This window comes from Pyxicephalus adspersus, chromosome 7 (assembly GCF_032062135.1).
Source record: "Pyxicephalus adspersus chromosome 7, UCB_Pads_2.0, whole genome shotgun sequence".
NCBI classification, from domain to species: domain Eukaryota; kingdom Metazoa; phylum Chordata; class Amphibia; order Anura; family Pyxicephalidae; genus Pyxicephalus; species Pyxicephalus adspersus.
In genome coordinates this window covers 5258126-5277641 of record NC_092864.1, presented here as the reverse complement: position 1 = coordinate 5277641, position 19516 = coordinate 5258126, and the positions used below count along the sequence as shown (strand labels likewise).

Below are 19516 nucleotides of genomic sequence, written 5' to 3'. Positions count from 1 at the left end.
AAGCACAGTCTAGGATATATGGTCTGTAAAGCACAGTCTATATAGGGCACAGTCCAGGATATATGGACTGTAAAGCACAGTCTATGTAGTCATTGTCCAGGACGTATGGTCTGGTAAGCACAGTCTATATAAAGCACAGTCTATATAAGACACAGTCCAGGATATATTGTCTGTAAAGCACAGTCTATATAGGGCACAGTCTAGGATATATGGTCTGTAAAGCACAGTCTATATAAAGGGCACAGTCTAGGATATATGGTCTGTAAAGCACAGTCTATATAAAGGGCACAGTCTAGTATATATGGTCTGTAAAGCACAGTCTGTATAAGGCACATGCCCACAAGGTAGGGGCCACCTAAATTTGATCATTTGGTTATGGTGTAGGTGACAGGTACTCCTAAACAGATCCATGTTTTAACCATTCTTACTCTTTCCCATATTGTAGCGTTATGTGGAGGAGAAATCTCTGAGCCGGCTGGGGTGATCCTTTCTCCGGATTGGCCACAGAATTACGCAAAGGGCCAGGACTGTGTGTGGGGTATCCATGTTCAGGAAGATCGCCGGGTGCTGCTGGAGATAGAAATGTGAGCAGAAGATTTTTATTTAATACATTTTATAGAGAGCCAACAGCAAACAGAAAAATGAATGAAGGCGTTCACACAATATATTATCATTCCATATACTATCATCCAGCCCATGTATATCCATATGGGTTGTCAGTTAGAGAGAGGCAGCCAGAAAGCATGCAGACAGTGCTGGGCTTTCTTTAACCTCTCACAGCTTTTTTTGTCTCTGGGATTCAGTTCTGTTTGCGGAATAATTTTTTGGCGGCCCTATGAAAAGGATTGCGGGGCCAGAGCTGCATTCCATAGACACAGCTAGATCCACAGCTACATTAAAAACACAGACACAAGCCTATTATATGCAGACATAGACCAGCAGACCATTACTGACCATTTACCTCTTACAGTCTGAACATCCGACGGAGTGACGCTTTGACGGTATATGATGGCGATGACCTCACGGCTCGGGTCCTAGGACAGTACATGGGAGTCCACCAACGCTTTAACCTCTTCTCCTCCGCCAACGACGTGACTATCCAGTTCCAGTCTGACCCCAATGACCCCGTGTTCAGCCTCAGCCAAGGCTTCATCATCCATTTCAAAGGTAACGACCTCTCTGCTGCATTATGGACCCCCTGCAGTCCCTTAGGCACCCCGAATGATCCTGGTGGTCACTGACCATGTGATCGCACCCGGGGAGGGGACATTTAGCTTTTTTCTGATAATAAACCTTGGAATGCTGGAAAAGTTCTGTTTTTTCATGTTTGGGGACCTTTAAGGGGGGGGGTGTCCTTTTATGACCTAAAGGGGTACTCCAGATTTTATGTTCTTATTCTAGAGGTGCCCCGGAATGACACCTGCTCGGCACTACCTGACATTCAGTCCGGCTGGAAGACGTCATCCCACCCTGACCTCATCCGCGGCACGGTCGTCACCTATCAGTGTGAACCTGGTTATGACATCATCGGCTCAGACATTCTCACCTGCCAATGGGATTTGTCCTGGAGCAATGCCCCGCCCACCTGCGAGAAAAGTGAGTGAGCCCTATCAGCCCATCCTGCGGGTAGTTACTGCTATTTACCCCCCACTCATCAATATACAGAGGCAATAGCTGAAATTTACACAGCTCTGTCACACAGCACAGGGCGGGGGATCTGATTTTCCCTTTCTGCAGTTTAGTAACACTTACAGGGTCGTCCTGTCCCCAATCCATCACTCGAAGTACAGAGTTCTAAGCTCATCTCGTTCTCTCTCCTCCTTGCTTGCTGAACAGCTGATTGGCTGATTGTGTTGTTTCTACTTTCCTCACTCTAAGCTCTGCTGTACAGGGGCTGTAAGTGGCTGATATTACGTTAGATTTGGTTACTTATAGTAATGATGAATTAATGATTACAGAGTTACATCCATTTATGTTTAAATAATTGTCTCAATTAAGCACAAGGCTTGGCCCGAAATACTGGATCCCTATAGTTCCATCATTCATGTGTGAAAATCATCATCAGCTTTCAGTAACCAATCAGATTTCTGTAAAAATGTAACGATTGGCAACCCAAATACACAGCATTGCAGCTCCTTGCACCCCCTTGCATTCGGGCAAATAGGGGCCCTGGAGAAGATGGGGCCCTTGGCATTTGCAAGTATGCCCCCTTCCCCTTAATATGAATGTCATTTCTTTTTTCTTCCATACAATGTTTCCTCCTGATCTGTATTTCTGTGTCTAGTCCTGAACTGCGCGGACCCCGGAGAGATCGCCAATGGCATCCGCAGGGCGTTTGATCCTCGATTTCCTATTGGGTCCCACGTTCATTATTCCTGCAATGAGGGCTACACGCTGGAGGGCAGCGAGATTCTCACCTGTTACAACAGAGACACTGGAACCCCAAAATGGAGCGACCGCATCCCCAAATGTGTCCGTGAGTATCATCCCCATCATCCGCCACAATCTCCGCACTATTATTATTATTATTATTATTATTATTAATAATAAACAGGATTTATATAGCGCCAACATATTACGCAGTGCTGTACAAATGACAGACAGATGCAGACAGTGACACAGGAGGACCCTGCCCCAAAGAGCTTACAATCTAAGAGGTTTAATGTTAATAAGTTTTGATACAAAGGATATAAAATGTTGGATCGGATGATGTGAAATATAAAATGTGAATATAATGGAAGAACAAAAATTCTTTTTTCTTATATCTCTTGGAATCTCGAAATCACCAGCAGAATACTCAACCACCCAACCACCACCCCCATTACAATGCCAGACCCAATGGGTCCTTTGCAATACAGAATAACGCATTTAGAAAGATTTTGTTTTTTTAGATAAAAAAATGGAAGATTCCAACCCAAAACTGAAATAAACGACCATTTGGTTCCTAATGAGCAAACATTTTATATGGCCATATGGAAGCACAGCTTTAATACAGCAGGAGGCCATATGCCATGCCCCAGCACTGATCACTTCTGGAAATGCCAGTTTCCTGGCTGTGGTGCTGATCCTCTGTGCTCAATCATAGCAAATTGGTTCTGGGGTTCTCCCAAAAAAAAAAACAGACAGAATACCAACCTCCATTCACCCTACACTATGCCCAGTGCAAATGGCAGAGCATGTGACCTCCTATAATGTTCTGGCCAGCCAATCAAGATGCCCGAATGCTGTCATGTGAGTAAGAGGTTGCCAAACGGCACAAGGCTTATAAAGAATTTGGCATTCATTGAAGCAGTCGGCGAATGCAGGTCTAAAATGCGTCAGAGGTGGGCTATGAAAAGACCCCAGAAAAGTAACAAAACCTCTTTGCAAAAAAAGAACAAAATCAATATAATACACTAATTTCTACTGTATTTCTTCATAAATGCTGCAAGCACCAAATAATGATCTATTGATGATTTGGTGTTATTGTCCCTGGACTACAGAACATCTTCCCTTCCTGTAACCCTCACTGTGACAACACTGCCCCTCATTACAGTGAGTGTTGTCACCTAACAGGAAGTGTCATATCAGTTCACCTGATTTGCATACTGAATTAATAAAGACACTGAAGCCACAGGATTGACATAATAATAGATTTTCAGAATGCGGTCAGCACTAGCAGCCCCCATAATTCTCTCATACTTGAATTCCCGAAATCATATTTATTATTGCACTTCAGAGTGACAAGAAAGTGGTGTGATTTGGCGTCTTGTGAGATCTCGCAGCTCGGAGGGAGGTGGGGAAGATTCGGGACATCTGTTGGCATCGATGTGCGATAACGGGGTGCGAGCTGCGTTTGCAGCGACATCGATGTGTAAGGGTATCGCAGAAGGTGCGAGAGGCTGGAGGGGTTTTATATTGTGCACAGAGGTCACATGACTTATATACAGAATCGTCTGCATGATGTGAGGTCGCTTTTTGCATTTTGTATTTTTATATTCATATTGTTGGCTCGGCACAGGGAGAAAGGACAGGGGTGATGAATTCTCTGCTTCGATTTGCTTCATCAGGGGAAAAAAATTCCTTCCTGATTCCATGAGGCAATTGGATGTTCCCTGGATCAGCAGTCTCTGTTATTTTTACTTTAAAGCCTTAATCCCCAGTTATATTCTGTGCTTCTAGAAATCATCCAGCTTTTTCTTAAAGCAATCTATAGTAGTTGCTGAAACTACTTCCTGAGGGAGCCGATTCCACATTTTCACAGACCTTACAGTGAAGAATCCCTTCCTTATCCGGAGATTAAACTTCTTTTCCTTCAAACACAAAGAGCGCCCCCTTGTGCTTTGTAATGATCTTACAGTGAATAATTGGGAAGAGAGTTCTCTATATGGACCATTTATATATTTACACAGGGTGATCATATCCCCCCTTATACGTCTCTTCTCAAGGGAGAATAGATTCAGTTCAGCTAATCTCTCCTCATAGCTGAGCTCCTCCATTCCTTTTATTAGTTTAGTTGCCCTTCTCTGCACTCTCTCCAATCCCACAATGTCCTTTTTGTGAACTGGTGCCCAAATCTACACTGCATATTCCAGATGTGGTCTGACCAATGCTTTGCACAGGGGCAGGATTATGTCTCCATCTCTACAGTCTATTCCTCTTTTATTACAAGAAATATATATATTTATCGGTCAGACATCTGAATTGTATTAGCTTACTACAGGCACATCTTACGCCTTTAGCACTTTGATTTCTGGTGCATTCCCTAATACATTATTAATACATTATTCACAGCGTCTTACATAATTTTCATTCTATTTTTGTATATTTTGTTGAGTGATGTTCCAATAGCGCCACCTAGAGGTGCAATATACAGCTCCCCCTGGGAGCTTGCTGTCTGCATTCCACATGTAGGATGTATGCTGTGCAAACTGAAATAATGAAACTTGACAGCCAGCTCATGTACATGGGTCGGTCACAAGTTAACAACCAGCAGTTGCAATCATTTCTGACGCATTTCGCATACTATAGTGTGAAATGCGTCAAGGGCTTGATTGGCTGCAAAGCTGACCAGCTGAGGTTGGTAACAGTACAACATGTTCATTATGACTTTGTGCACGCTTGGCTCCCCAGCTCTGTGTCTGAGAGACCCAGAAAAACCTGCATGCATCTGCTCCACCGCTGCGACCGCTGACCTCTAACGCATATATAATGCTCGGTGACCACCTGCATTGTGTATTTATAGATGATAAATGTTCTGCTCCTGCTGGGCCTCTGCCATCTCTATGACCTTGGAAATAAATTGAAACAAACGACATTCTGACACACATTCGCTGCATTATTTTGGAACATCATGTGACCCATGGGTTTAATGCGGCTCAAAGTGTAAAGGTTTTGGGTAAAGAAAGTGAATGTGCTGCTGTTTTATTTATAGCTGCAAGAAAGAAAATTATGAGCCAGCTTCCTTGGTATCATAGTGAATATTTCTATGAAAGGATCCAAACAATTCAATTTATTTGTAAGATCGTGGTCCAGCACCGGTGCTCGCCAGATGCCATTCCCCCAATTGAACCCCCAATGGAACTCCACACTCTTAGCCTATTGCAAACCAGCACCCAGCTTTGGGAGCGATAAAGCCAGGGTCGAATCTGCTCCGGATAAAACCCCCTTAGCTTTGCACAGAATCAGAGTTTGTGCTGGGGATGCCAAGAAAGTACAACCCATGCTGCACGGCTAAAGGGATGCAGGGGATGCTGCTATTTTTGTTTTGTTTTTTTTATCCTTGCTGCTGCAAGTGACAGAATAAACAGCGTCTGATACTGCGGTGGCACACAGCACGGGATCTCTGACCAGATAAGGATCCCCTAACATTATTATAGTGTGTAATGTATGAACATGTCATGGTGCTGGGGTCAGATATATCTAAATGTTCAGTATTATGTATGACATCTTGGTATTATCTCTCACAGAGATCTGTTCTGATCCCCCTTACCATGCCTTCATCTGTATTACTCTCCAGAACGGCAGCCATTCTCAACCAGGGTGCAATGATACCCTAGGGTTCCTCCAGGGGTTGCTAGGGCTGTGGATATTTGCCCTCCAATTTGATGAATCCTGCACAGTTCTCGATCCAAAGCCAATCAGCTGATCCAACAGCATGATACCAACTTTAGGGTGTCATTCAGGCTCTATAGGGGAACATTCCTCCAGCTGGCCAATGAGGCATTTTTCCAATTGACACCCAATGATTTGGTTTTAGTGGGGGTTCTTTATGCCCTGGAAATATTTTAAAGGGGTATAGAGGATAAGAAATGCTGCTCCAAAATGATAAAGCCAGCCATTTTTGTCTAGGCATTACCCAGGGCCACCACCTATTTCTTGGGCCGTCCATGACCCAATGGCCAGATTGGGGCACACAATGGTTGGGAAGCAACTTTTTTAGAAGCTGGATGTTGTTGTTATCCCGCAATGAAATCTTTTAGTTCTGTATTCATGTGTTCCATGATATTGTATCTAAGCAATGCTTTTTGATGACCTGTAACTACTTTGCAGTGAAGTACGAGCCTTGCCTGAACCCCGGAGTTCCAGAGAATGGATACCAGACCCTATACAAGCACCATTACCAGGCCGGAGAGGCTCTGCGCTTCTTTTGTTATGAAGGCTTTGAACTGATTGGAGAAGTGACCATCATCTGCGTCCCTGGGCACCCATCGCAATGGACCAACCAGCCTCCTCTCTGTAAAAGTGAGTACCGCTACAGCTGGGGGTTTAGCTTCTGCTAAAAGTCCCCAAAAAATACTTGGGGTGACATTTTTAGAGTGTGAAAATGTTGGTTGTCATGCTGATCTTCTTATCCCAACCATGATTTTATTAGCAGAATACAAAGAACTTGAAACCGGAATCTTTATTAAAAGGTCAACAATTTCTCCAAGGACAGTTTATCTTTAGGGCCGGATCAGATGGGTGGTGAGGTTGCGGTGTAGTTACCACTCCCTTGCACGTGGAAAATGCACCCATGATTGGGTTGCTACATGCACCCACAGCCACCCATGGGGAATGAATTGGGGAGGTATTAAGCAATTGAGTACCACCCATTGTAAAATATTGGGGGAAGGAATCAGCCTAGGGCTACATGAGAGTGCGAAGGGAAGGACAGCATTGAGGGCCATTGGCCCTTGAGCTAGTACTAATAGGAATTTTTAGACTGGTGTCACGGAGTGGATAGAATTGACCTTCAGACATCAATCAGAGCAGGATCCATTACCATGAAAAATGGTGGGATTCCTTCTCCCTGGTCAGACCAGTGACCACGGCAAAATGGGGAGCTCCTCTGAAACTCCTACAGCTCTAATATGTAACGTGAGCAAATGCCAAGAGCTGTAAAAGAAGATGGGCTCTGGAAGATTGACCATTGACCATCAACCACGGCCATTAAAATCCTTCTTCACCATGACCACCAGTCAAGTGGCATCATGGCACCTTTGCCTTTTTAGCTCCCATTAACCGTTCTTCAAATTATAGGTTACCAATTCCCCTATACAATTATATTATTGATGAGTGATTCATTTTATTCTGCCATTCAAATCTATGGAGAAGAAGAGGGCAAATCATTGCAAATGCATACATGACCCATAGAAGACCTTCTATGATTCTTTTGTGGTTCTGTGCTTAGAAACAGTTTGTAATTTAAAGGAAGCTGGGACAATATGTGAAAATAGTCCTAATAAAATAAGGACGATTGTTTGTTTTTTCATTTTCAGTTGCCTATGAGGAGCTTCTGGATGACAGAAAGTTGGAAGGTCTGATTTAGTGGATGTCTGTTGAGCCTTCACCTTTTCACCATCATCATTCTAGCATAAGTATCACCTGTGCCATTCCATAATGAGTTGTTATTACATAACTAAGAGCCACCACCTTGTTCAGTACCCATTTTCAAACCCCGCCCCCGAGGTTCGTAGTCTTGGTCATCTCTTCTTTTTTCTGGTTCATTACAAGATTTGCTACTTCATTTGACCGATTCATATGTCTTTGCTTTCTTCCAGTGGCTCAGACGACAGACCCCTCACACCAGATGGAGGGTGGGAATATTGCGCTAGCCATTTTCCTGCCTATTATTCTGGTTATTCTTCTGATTGGTGGCATATACATCTATTATACAAAGTAAGTGCACACTAATTGTATGTATGTGAATAGGAGAGGATTGATATGGCTTGGCGATTGGGTTCCTGTCCCTTAGCAGTGAGGATCAACTTACATATTGTAGCTGCAAATAATGTTCCTAATGATCTGAACCACCCCAACTTATTTTAAACAAAGCTCCATAAAAATATAACAGGGGAAGTTGAAACAAAAAAAATAATGAAATAATGAAAAATTGTGCAGGAAAAACCACAACTTTAAGGACAGGAACGGAGCCGGGAATAATGGCAGGGAGATCCTACCGTTTGAGGTCCAAGATATAGGAAGCCAGGGGCCGACTTATCACACTTGCAGAGGTTTTAATAATCCGGTGCTAAAAAGAACATCAAACACTGAACATCCCTTGTGCTCTCTTCCTCAGGTTTCAAGGAAAGTCTCTTTTTGGATTCTCTTTCCCAGCTTCCCATTCTTACAGTCCTATCACCGTGGAGTCCGATTTCAACAACCCATTATATGAAGCTGGGGTAAGTGTGAGCACTTGCATCATGGGGTGAAAAGTGGTGTCTGGGTGTGAAGATGAACCCTGGGTAATCCCAGATTGGGAAGAGGCCATAGCACCACTTGAGGAAACACTATAGTGAGATTTCTTGACCTTTTTAGCATGGGGGAACACTTGAAAAAACTTTCAGGTTTTGAAGAACCCCTTCCATTATTACTATATCTACATTAGTGTGGTGGTCAGTAGAAATAATTCTGCTAACATTCCTGGCCAATGGGAAGAATGTCACCCACAAGATCATTAGTGTCACATAACATAACCTGAGTGGGACACATTGGACATTGCTAAGGAACCCCTAGCAACCTCTTGAGGAACAATGGTTGAGAAACACTGATTTAGATGGTCTGGGTAAAACCTTGAATCTAAAAAGACAACCAGGACTTTTGAACTGGGTCATCTACAGAGTGCCCTTGATTTTATGCTGGGTGCCAAGGTCTTCTAATGAGTAGATGTAGGCTTCTATTAGGGTTCTATAGGTCTCTTGCTGAGTCCTCTGAGCCATTTACTAAGTGCTCTTGGTCAACAAACCCTTGGTCTTTGGTCAACTAGTGAGATCCCAGAGTCTTCTACTGAGTGTTCTGAGTGCTCCACTGAGGGTTCTGTGGTCAACTACTAAATGGCCCATGTTTTCTATTGAGTGTCCCATGGTCAACTAACTCTTGGTTTAACTAGTGAGCCCCCAAGCTTTTCTACCGAGGGTTCTGGGTGCTCTACTGAGTGTCTCAATGTCAACTACTAAATGCCCCATGTTTTCTACTGAGTGCCCCACGGTCAACTACTAAGTGACCCAGGTTTCTTTTTGGAGTGTTCTTGGTGCTCTACTGAGGGTCCCATGTTTTCTACTGAATGTCTCATGATCAACTAACCCTTGGTCAACTAGTGAGCTCCCCAGGTTTTCTACGGAGTGTTCTGGGTGCTCTACTGAGTGTCCATCGGTCAACTACTAAGTCCCCCAGATTTTCTATGGAGTGTTCTGGATGTTCTACTGATTGGCCCATGGTTAACTAATGAGTTGGGGCACTTAGTTGGTCATGGGACAATCAGTAGAACATTCAGAACACTCCATAGAAAACCTGGGGAACTTAGTAGTTGACCATGGGACACCCAGTAGAGCACCCAGAACACTTCAATGGAGTAGCCTTGGTCTCTTTGAATTAATTGTCTCTGAAATCCCAAGTACAACCAAAACCATATACCAATCTAAGCATTGGTATATCCATTCTTACACTATCACATAAATGTTTTGTTCTTAAAGTTCTTTAGATTTAGAGAATCTGCATTATTTTTACTGAATTACAAGGCTTTTGATCAAGTTGATTGTAAAGCTTGAGACCAAATCCGTTTCTAAATTGACCTTTATAAAATGGGAGGTGTTGGACCAACAACAGAAGACAGAAACATCTGAAAATCCAAGGTGGATTGGAAAAGTTAGGAATGTTTATGGGGGGATCTCATGATTGGAAGCTCAAGGAGATAGAAGGCCATTGCATGTGACACACCATCAGCAGGTTCCTCTTAGACTAAAACATTTGGGTGAAGCCCCCAGCTACAAAAAGTGGCATAATTGTAAGCATTTCCTAACCCGCATCCCATTTTTTCTGTTTTAGGATACCCGGGAATACGAAGTGTCAATTTGAAGATGAACAATGGGTACAACATGGGGCGGGTGGGGTTATACATGAGGGATATTCCAGATTATACACAGACTGAGGGTCTAAATTTACAGATCGCAATCACAAGCTGCACAGTCCCTCACCGTGCGATCGTCTGTCATGTGACCTTTCACCATCAGCCACAGAGTTCTAAACACCTGCCCTTCTCCTTTAAAGGAGCCACCATCTTGGCGAAGACCACTATTGGCCCTGGTTCCTTGATATAGCACAGAAAGCTCTTCTGACAAATTGTAAAAAAAGTGAAATCAATAGCTCACCGGGACAAAATCTTGTACTTTGTTGCGCTGGGTGCCGATTTCTAAGAAAACTAGCCTATCACAGGCCGCGTCTTTATAGCTTCTGCTTTTCCCGTGTTCTGCCTTGCTTTACAGCAATGTGATGGAACCCCGTGTGTGACAAAACCATTGTGCTTGTGTAGCCCAAATTTTTGTAAGTGCCAAATTTAGTCTTTTATTTTACACCTTCAGGAGGTGTGTTCGTTTGGGCTTTTTAAATCTTTCGATTATGTTTATGGAAAAAAGTGTTGTGAAAACTTAAAACTAAAAAATCAGGGAGTAATTTGACATGTATATATATAAAAGGATTTTACTCTTGGTCTCCAAGAACATGGCTGCCCCTGCTCAGCTCCAAACCCGCTTGTTGGTGTCGCGTCTGTTTAAAACTCTGTGCCTTCACCCTACAATCTCTCCATCATTAATCATCATGTGACCTCCCACCCTTGTCAATGTCATTTGTGCCAAAGTAATACTGCGATGTCTGTGCTCTAAAAGGGAGCTACTCGAAAAAACCATGAAGCCATTAAAAACCTCCAGCGCCCAAGTCCGTTGGCCAACCCCATCATCTCACCGTGTTGCTCTTTTCACTGTTCCTCTGCCAGAATGGGTCAGAGATTATCGCTCAGCTGTACAGCCCCCATTAAAATTCTGTTTTGTTTTCTTCCTCCATTGGTTGATTTCACTTTGTCCAGGAGATTGAAACGTGACCAAAACCGTGCCGAAGAACGCCGGAATAACGGGCACGTTTAACTCTCCTGCGTCGTCTGTCTTCGTCACCTTTGCTTCTCGAACTTGCTTTATTTTCAGGCAATAAAGAGCGAGATTTGTAAAAACACGGTCTCATGTTTTCTATAAGAGCAAAGCATTCTTTGTCCACAGCTAGAAGCAGTAGAATCATTTTGGAATTGTGGCACCTATGCTTGGAACAAGGTTGGTATTGAAATCTATGGCCTTAATGAAGGCTAACTTATTCAATTTTACATTTTTTTGGCTCAGTCAAGACCTGTGGTTGAAGTTTGGAACTTTTCTTGGAAGCACCCCCAACTATCATGCAGTCAACCCCAATTTTTGGCAACTACTTTCTCATGAGAGCAGTTGCAGCGCTGCTGTTCTTCCAGTGGATGAAACATGCCGCAAACCCACTGCAACAGCTAACGTGCATAAAATGGTTCCCGACCACTCCCGTTCAGATGAATTGAAGTGCCATTTAACCCGCAGGTAAAAAAAAGCTATGGTCAAACATAAACCTGAAGCTTTAATCACTGTTGATCCCACTAGGAAGGTCCATGTCACTTTCTGTAATGTGGTTACAACTGTCTACCCGGTGTTCTCCTGCTGCAGACTACAAGAGACTGTATTCAACACACATTGCTTAGCCATTGGCTTGAAGAGCAGCAGCATGGAGATGTGAAAATCATGTTTTATATGAACATAACAAGTGCATATTATACATAATATGTGAGCAAACGTATTATGTATAAAAGTAACTACCGTAGTTAGGGTTTACTGCAGTGTAGAAGCCAATGTTGGTCTGTATGAGTACAGTAAAAATGATTGGCTGCTTTCAGTCAATACTTTTAAAAATGAGGACACTTTATCAAATAAAGCTATTAATGACTTATAAGGTAGGGACTTCTAGATTTAGTCCGTGCAAAGTCCACTAGTTTTACCAGAGTTGTCCCCAAGTAGTGGCCCATTGGCTGCATGGGGCCTGTTGGGTCTTTTATGGACCCAGTTTGATGGCACCCAACGGCATGGAAGTAGGGTGCCAAGTGCTGGGTCTATTGCTTGTCATTCATAAAAGGACAGAAACCCCAACACTTTGAGAAAGTCACCAGAGCAGGAACAGAGAGGGAATGATAGGGGCACAAATTTCACCAATGGAACGAAGCTGGCAAAATAAAAATTGATAAGGACTTTAAACTGAAAGTATCCACTGCCCCCTAAAAAAAACAAAACAAAAAAAACAAAAACAATAATTTGATATACACCAACAAAGAGAAACACACAATACTCACACCAATGAATCAGAATCCTTGTCTGGTCCCATAAAATAAAGTTGGATCAGGCCCTATCCCCTATGGCATGTTTATTGAGTAGGACTAAGTCAGGAAATTCTGACATTTTCTAGATGAAGAAGTCATTAAAAAATTATGTCTTTTATTTGCTACTTTATGTAGAAATACATTAAAAAAGTAATTTTGTGTTACCAAGACATCTCTGGCTTTAATGTGTGGAGGATGAGGCAATTCTGAGCAGAGATCATCATTTCTTTTTTATTGGTTACATTAAAAATATTTTTGGCTCAGAATTGCTCCCCTGCTTAGCCATTAATAGAAATGGGGCTGAATTCCTGCTTCCCCACCGGAGAGTGAACGACAGTCGGCCGGATGGGTTGTAAGACTTTCTGGGAGTCCACCTGTCCCGCAGCCATTTGGGTAAGAAGTTCATCCACCTGCAAGAGAAAATTCACTGCGTTATTCACAACTACCCACCACCAATATGAGATAGTCTATTCACCAATCATGGCTCATCATCTACAGGTTTAATGACAGGTCCACTTTGATTTATATCATACAATTTTCTTTATTATCAACCTGTAACTTCATAAAACCCTTATTTGTATAAAAAGGTTATGTTTCTAATACATAAGTATATATATTTTGGTAGTCTTACCCTTTTTGCATATTCGGGATCTTCTTGTGGTTGGAATTTTCCAGACTTATTACGGGAACGAGAAAGGCTGCAGGCAGAAAAGTCAAATGACTAAAAGTGCTGGGACATTTGGGAAAGACATTTATACCTATTTTATACCTTACCCAATGGAGGTTTTATCCAGACCGTTGTTTGGACACGATCCTTCTGCAGAACAAACAATGATTTCATTTACTTTCTGCTGTTTATTGTGCTGCCAAACCCTCCTGCAGATTCTGCTTTGTGTATAGTCTTTTGTTTGTAGCCTACAACGTGTTCTATATATAATATACTGCTGACAGTATGTTTTTTCATGACTTTGGTCTACCGGACCAGCTGCAGAGGATTCTGCTATGTAACCCCGAAACTAACCTTTCCTATAACAGACACAAAACCCTCACGCTTTTCCTTTCTGCAGTCTTACTAACTTTAACCTTCCTGATAACCCTCAAATCAACCCTCTCTAATCATCATACTAACCCCCATATTTAACTCATCAACTTTTCCAATAACTTGGACATGAAACACCGACTCACAATAACCCTCTCTGATAATAGCAATAACCCCCCATTGAACCTCAAAACCAATCCTCCTTGCAACCCCAATAATGCTTTGCTTACACAAATCCCCCCCTAGCCACTCTCTTCGCTCCTCCAATGACCTACTAATGACTTCCTCACTCATAACCTCATTACACATATGGCTCCAAGACTATTATAGAGCTGCCCCGACTCTCTGGAATGGTCTCCTCGTCCTATTTAGCTTGCTTCTACTTTCTGCTTCTTTAAGAGAGTCCTTAAAACCCAACGCTTCAGCCTCACTTACCCGTCTTCTTCTGTCTCCTAAACCCTCACTACTTCCCACCATTCCATATCCCCCACCTATTGTGTGATACTTCAACTACCTTCTGGATTGTAAGCTCTTCGGGGCAGGGTTCTCTCCTCCTCCAATGCCATTGTTTGTATCTGTCTGTCATTTGCAACCCCTATTTAATGTACTGTTTAATAAGAAACCCTACTGTCGCTTCCTGTAATCCCAACATGAATCATCTCTGAAACCCCTATACTAACCCACCCTGTAACCCTCAAACTAACCCACCCTGTAACCCCCATACTAACCCACCCTGTAACCCTCATACTAACCCACCCTGTAACCTTCATACTTACCCACCCGGTACTTCCAACACCAGCCCTGGCTCTAACGCCACCCTTTCTGCAACCCTCATAGGATCCTAGATCCTTGACCCTAACCATCTCTGTAATCCCCATGCCAACATTCTCAATAACCCTAAAAGTAATCCTCCCTATGTATCTAATCTTCCCGTAGACCTCAGTGATGTAACACTCCATTTGCTTATAATTACCTCCCCCAAACTGGCATATTTTACCCCCAGTAGCCATGAAAGATACAAGCACCATGAACCCAGATCCACCTTTTTTTGTTCCGCCATTGACCTGTTATTGGTACACATGACTCCCTTTCATGGTTTTATAGGCTGGAAGTTGGCAATGATTACCATCCAGGTGTTGGGTGACAACCAAGAACACGGGCATTCATTACTAGAACATCCCAGGTCACCTTGCTGCCTCCTTGTCCGCACTCCTATCCTGACATTTTACATGATTTAGTCAGGGGTTATAGTCTAATGATAATCTATGGCTGGAAAAACTATTGGGAACGTAAACTTGCACTAATGACAAGAGGAAGTATTGAATGCCATCCCAGCACTTGGACCAGAACCTGCAGTTTCTAGAACCCTATTTAGTAGAACATGCCACGCATGCCGACCTCTATACTGCACTGACTGGCTCTTGAATTCTAAAATCATCACCTGACCCTTTTTATTGTCTTTACAAACACCTTACCTTGCATACTGGACTTTTGCTGCAGTCGAGATTCCTTCTCCTGATTTCTGATGCAAAAAATTACAACAAAATATTTGTATTAAAAAAAATTGTAATCATTGTAAAAGAAAAAAAATCAGCTTAGTAATGCAATCTGGATAGTCCTACTGACCTCTCCATGCAGTCACTACAAATGAGGTTGTCCTGAAGCCCAGGTGGAGTGGGGACAGAAGAAGGAATCAGGTGCAGGGGTATATAAGAGCCATTGCTGGTAAGACAGACTCGGCCACAGCGTAGAGTAAGAGGGAACCAACGGTTAATGGTCAACTGCTGCCCATGGACCACACACCAGCCTCGGCCTCCTGAAAACAGAGAATTAGTACAATTTGCCAGGCTTACATACCAGAGGAGGAATGACTACTATAACTACAGAATACAATTCTTAATATTGGTGTAATCAGCTCAGAAATACCCACACACCTTCCTATGGCATCAGTGATAAGCTGAGATCCTTGGGGGCTGGCACTTGAGCCACACCCCACATTTTAATTGGTTGATATTCTTTTTGCAATAATGACCAGATACTTCTAGAAACAAAAGGGAAAATTATGTCCACAAAATGTATTTTATTCCAAACCAGCACAGTAGATCTGATAGTTTCCTTTTGACAAATCGCCTTGAGAAACTCATCAGAGCTTAATCTTTTGACCGGCCTATTTGGAATAAAAGCAGTATTTAGCACAGTGTCCTTCGTTCGGGTTTTCATTGTTTAGACGTTCGTTAGACTGGGAAGGAGCTTGGATGTGCACCTACATTCTGCTTGGATGGCTGTATAATGACCAATCACATATTAAAGCCTACAGGAATTTTGCCATTTTTTCATGTTTCAGGACTAATATCCTTGGCATGAACATTAACAAGCCCTTGATAACAGCCTCTATTAAAGGTTCCCTTTAAATTGAATGTAGTACCTGGCATCAATGGGTTGTTCGAGGCCTTTCAACGTTTGTGACCCGGGGGAACAACACATTAGCCAGTGGGGTCATTTGCTAAGAGCAGGTACTCTGTAAGAAAGTGGTCTTACCTGGTGGCTCTAGCTGGCTTTTATCTTCCTGCCGTGGAGGAGAAGTCGGAGGAGGGGTCCGAGGAGACTTCTGTCATCAGAAAAACATGTAATCACTCACAAGCAATGCAAAGGGGTGGATCAAAAATATTGGGGTAAAAAAGGCCCAGATTTAAGAGTATCTAGGCAGACTGAATATACATTTACACCTAAGACCTATAGAGGGGTAGAAAGGAGGCATTACCAAGCGCCAGGGTATTATTGCATGATATGGGGTGAGTGCAATACCTAAAGCTAGGTACACACTTTCAATAATAATTGTTAGAAAACAAACGACTATGCACAATTATTTTGAACGATCGTGTCGTGCACAATTCTGTACATGCTGTAACGATACGATCGTTCAAATAAAATCCACCAATAGTGTACACACGCTAGATACGTGCAGGAAGTGACATGTAAAGGAAAAAGTGTATTGCAGAACCATCCACGATCACTGAACGACCGTAATCAGATCCGCCAAGACGGTTGTTCGTTTCCAGCGACAATCCTCATTCATCGGTGTTGTTGTGCACTTTTTTTGTTACCGATTATCGGCCGATAGTCGTTTGTTTCCAGCGATAATTATTGCAAGTGTGTACGCAGCTTTAGAGGCAAAATGAAGAGAATACATTTGGCAAAGGAACACCCAAGAAGGTGGCATATTTCAAAGGTGGCCATAAATTTTTTGCTGCAACAGAGTTACCCAGAAGGATGACATGCAAACACCCGAGGGGATCTAAAACAAGGCATATCAACACGTGAATGGTCTATAGGACAGGGAAATATTTGGAGGATCCTACACCACAGGTACACCATAACTTGGAGGGTCCAAGAACAAAGATACACCAATGCCTCAAGGGTGCCAGAGCGCCCTCCATCACCTGGGGGGGTCCCAGAACACCGTCAAATGACATATTCAGGGTCAGCAAGCACTAATAAAATAACACTTAAAGTTAAAAGGCTTCAAACAGTTGAACCCCAAAAGGGTGCACAGGTAGCCCCAGCAGACACAGATACAAGTTTTGATTTACCTACTACTAGATTGTAAGCTCTTCGGGGCAGGGTCCTCTCCTCCTGTATCACTGTCTGTATTAGTCTGTCATTTGCAATCCCTATTTAAGCCACCTCCTACTAGATTGTAAGCTCTTCGGGGCAGGGTCCTCTCCTCCTAATAATAATAATAATAATAATTTACCTGGCTGCAATTGGCGGATTGCTTGAAGTGATCCTGCAGCCTCTGGATGAGCTCTGTGTTCTGGGGACAGAAATAAAGTTAAAGTTCTGCATTTGGCCTTTTCGGTCTCACACCCTCCCCAAGAAGGAGCCTTACCTTTCCTCCTCCACCCAAGCCCAGCTTCTTGCAGTACTGCTGCAGCTGAGCCCTCTTCATGAGGCTCAGGGAGGAAGGGGTTAAATCCAGCTCCAGCTCAGGGGTCTTTTTTGGCTTTCGGGGCATAGCGGTGAACCTGGTAATGGCTGCAAACAGAACATAGCAAATCAAATTCAGCTCTAAGGCTCCTAATAGGTCATACTTATCACTTTCAACTGGAAATTGACATTTCTTATTTAAGGGACCCTGTCACCACTTGCTAATTTGCCAGGAAATCTGTGTTTGATATCCTTCCCAAAATCCTGAATGCTGCAGCATGTGACTAATGATAGATATTTATTTGGCAATCAATGGAAAGATTGATACTTCTGAAAGAGTCAGATAGAGAGCTTTATGGGTCCACCCCACTCGGAGACACCCAAACAACAGCGTTACAAAAAGAAAAAGATTGCTATGCGGCTTTTGTTTGTGCCAAACAATGGCAGCAAGTTTACTTTGCAAGGATATTGAATTTTGATGCTCCTGTTATAAGTTGACAACAGTTGTGCATTGCCACCCCTGACACTTTGCACAAACATAGCCCACTGTTGTCACCATGAGAAAATCAGATCAAAGCAAAGATGTGCAGCCATCCCAGGAAAGAGTAAATGTAGACAGGTAATAGTTAATAAAAAAAGCAGCAATGTTGAAATGGAAAAATTAATGAAAAAATAAAAATTAAAAAAACCATAAAAGCAAATAAAACATGGTGACTTATACAAAATGAGGCATAATGAATAGAATTATCTGCAAAGCTCTTATATCAATGGGATTTAGATCTACTAGATCAAGAAAATGAAAATGATCACACGGCTGCAGGTTAGGGAGCTCATTGAAGGATCTAGATAGGTGAATCACATAAGTATGAAATCCTCAATCAAATCCTCATATAAAAATAAAAGTTCTTTATTTTTGCAGTTGCTGATAAACTATGAACATAGAAGAAGCAGAAGACCATTCCACTTAATATAAATACACAGACTGCTCACCCACAGAATACTTCCCTTTGTTATAAAGCACCAATCAGGCCAAACATGTGAACCCAAATGTATTTAAATGAACCATTTATATTGTAATTATAATTTGTTTCTGGGTCATCATCTAACTTTACATATAAATATTTCCATCTTATAATTTCCAGCAATGGCACAGATTTCTATCTCACCCTGCGGCACCTAAATGTTAGCTTCACCCTAAATGGGGCGGGTGGAAAGAAGAGTCATTTATATACTCACCTAATTAGCTCCGGCCAATCACAGACAATGTGTCTCCAGTCATCCCTATATTGTGATTTATCTTGTTTCCTCCTTGTTTGCTTGAATGGTAATGATGATGTGTTCCACCGGAGAGGTTTATTAGGGATTTAGGGAGCACAAATGTACTGAACCCTAATTGGGTTTTGGATTAACTAGACAGCTTGATAGGGGTAACAGCAACTAGTTGTCCTTTGGGTCTAGATAACTCTGTTGCCCTTTTCCTCCAACTTTTAGGTCTAATATATAGCTTTGTATAGAGAAGGGCCACCCAGCAGACACATGTATATATTTACTATATATCAGAAACTGGTCAGGAACTGCAGACATTGTACAGGGGACAAACAGAGACTGCAAACATATTACAGGAGACGGTCAGAGACTGCAGACATAGTACAGGAGATTACAGGAGACAAACAGAGACTGCAAACATATTACAGGAGATGGTCAGAGACTGCAAATATATTGCAGGAGATGGTCAGAGACTGCAAATATATTGCAGGAGATGGTCAGAGACTGCAAATATATTGCAGGAGATGGTCAGAGACTGCAAACATAGTACAGGAGATGGTCAGAGACTGCAGACGTTGTACAGGAGACGGTCAGAGACTGCAGACATAGCACAC

At 42.6% G+C, this 19516-nt stretch overlaps 2 protein-coding genes across 2 annotated transcripts in view; one reads left to right on the top strand and one right to left on the bottom strand.

The window, feature by feature from the left end:
* Nucleotides 1–11458, top strand: part of SEZ6L2 (seizure related 6 homolog like 2) — a 27631-nt gene extending 16173 nt beyond the window's left edge. Inside the window, exons 10-18 of the mRNA XM_072417203.1 lie at nucleotides 446–584; nucleotides 971–1167; nucleotides 1402–1596; nucleotides 2285–2476; nucleotides 6532–6723; nucleotides 7740–7778; nucleotides 8022–8139; nucleotides 8540–8642; nucleotides 10285–11458. Coding sequence (XP_072273304.1) covers nucleotides 446–584; nucleotides 971–1167; nucleotides 1402–1596; nucleotides 2285–2476; nucleotides 6532–6723; nucleotides 7740–7778; nucleotides 8022–8139; nucleotides 8540–8642; nucleotides 10285–10314 — 1205 coding nt within the window. The 3' untranslated portion in view covers nucleotides 10315–11458. The remainder of the gene's footprint in view (nucleotides 1–445; nucleotides 585–970; nucleotides 1168–1401; nucleotides 1597–2284; nucleotides 2477–6531; nucleotides 6724–7739; nucleotides 7779–8021; nucleotides 8140–8539; nucleotides 8643–10284) is intronic.
* A 1114-nt stretch (nucleotides 11459–12572) lies between these two features.
* On the bottom strand, nucleotides 12573–17738 carry LOC140334480 (uncharacterized). Its single transcript, XM_072416757.1, has 8 exons — nucleotides 17599–17738; nucleotides 17464–17523; nucleotides 16248–16317; nucleotides 15336–15525; nucleotides 15185–15231; nucleotides 13445–13487; nucleotides 13302–13368; nucleotides 12573–13080 (listed from the first exon to the last, which is right to left on the bottom strand). The coding sequence occupies exons 1-8, from the start codon at nucleotides 17722–17724 to the stop codon at nucleotides 12949–12951; spliced, it is 735 nt and encodes a 244-aa protein (XP_072272858.1). The 5' UTR covers nucleotides 17725–17738; the 3' UTR covers nucleotides 12573–12948.
* Nucleotides 17739–19516: the final 1778 nt, after the last annotated feature.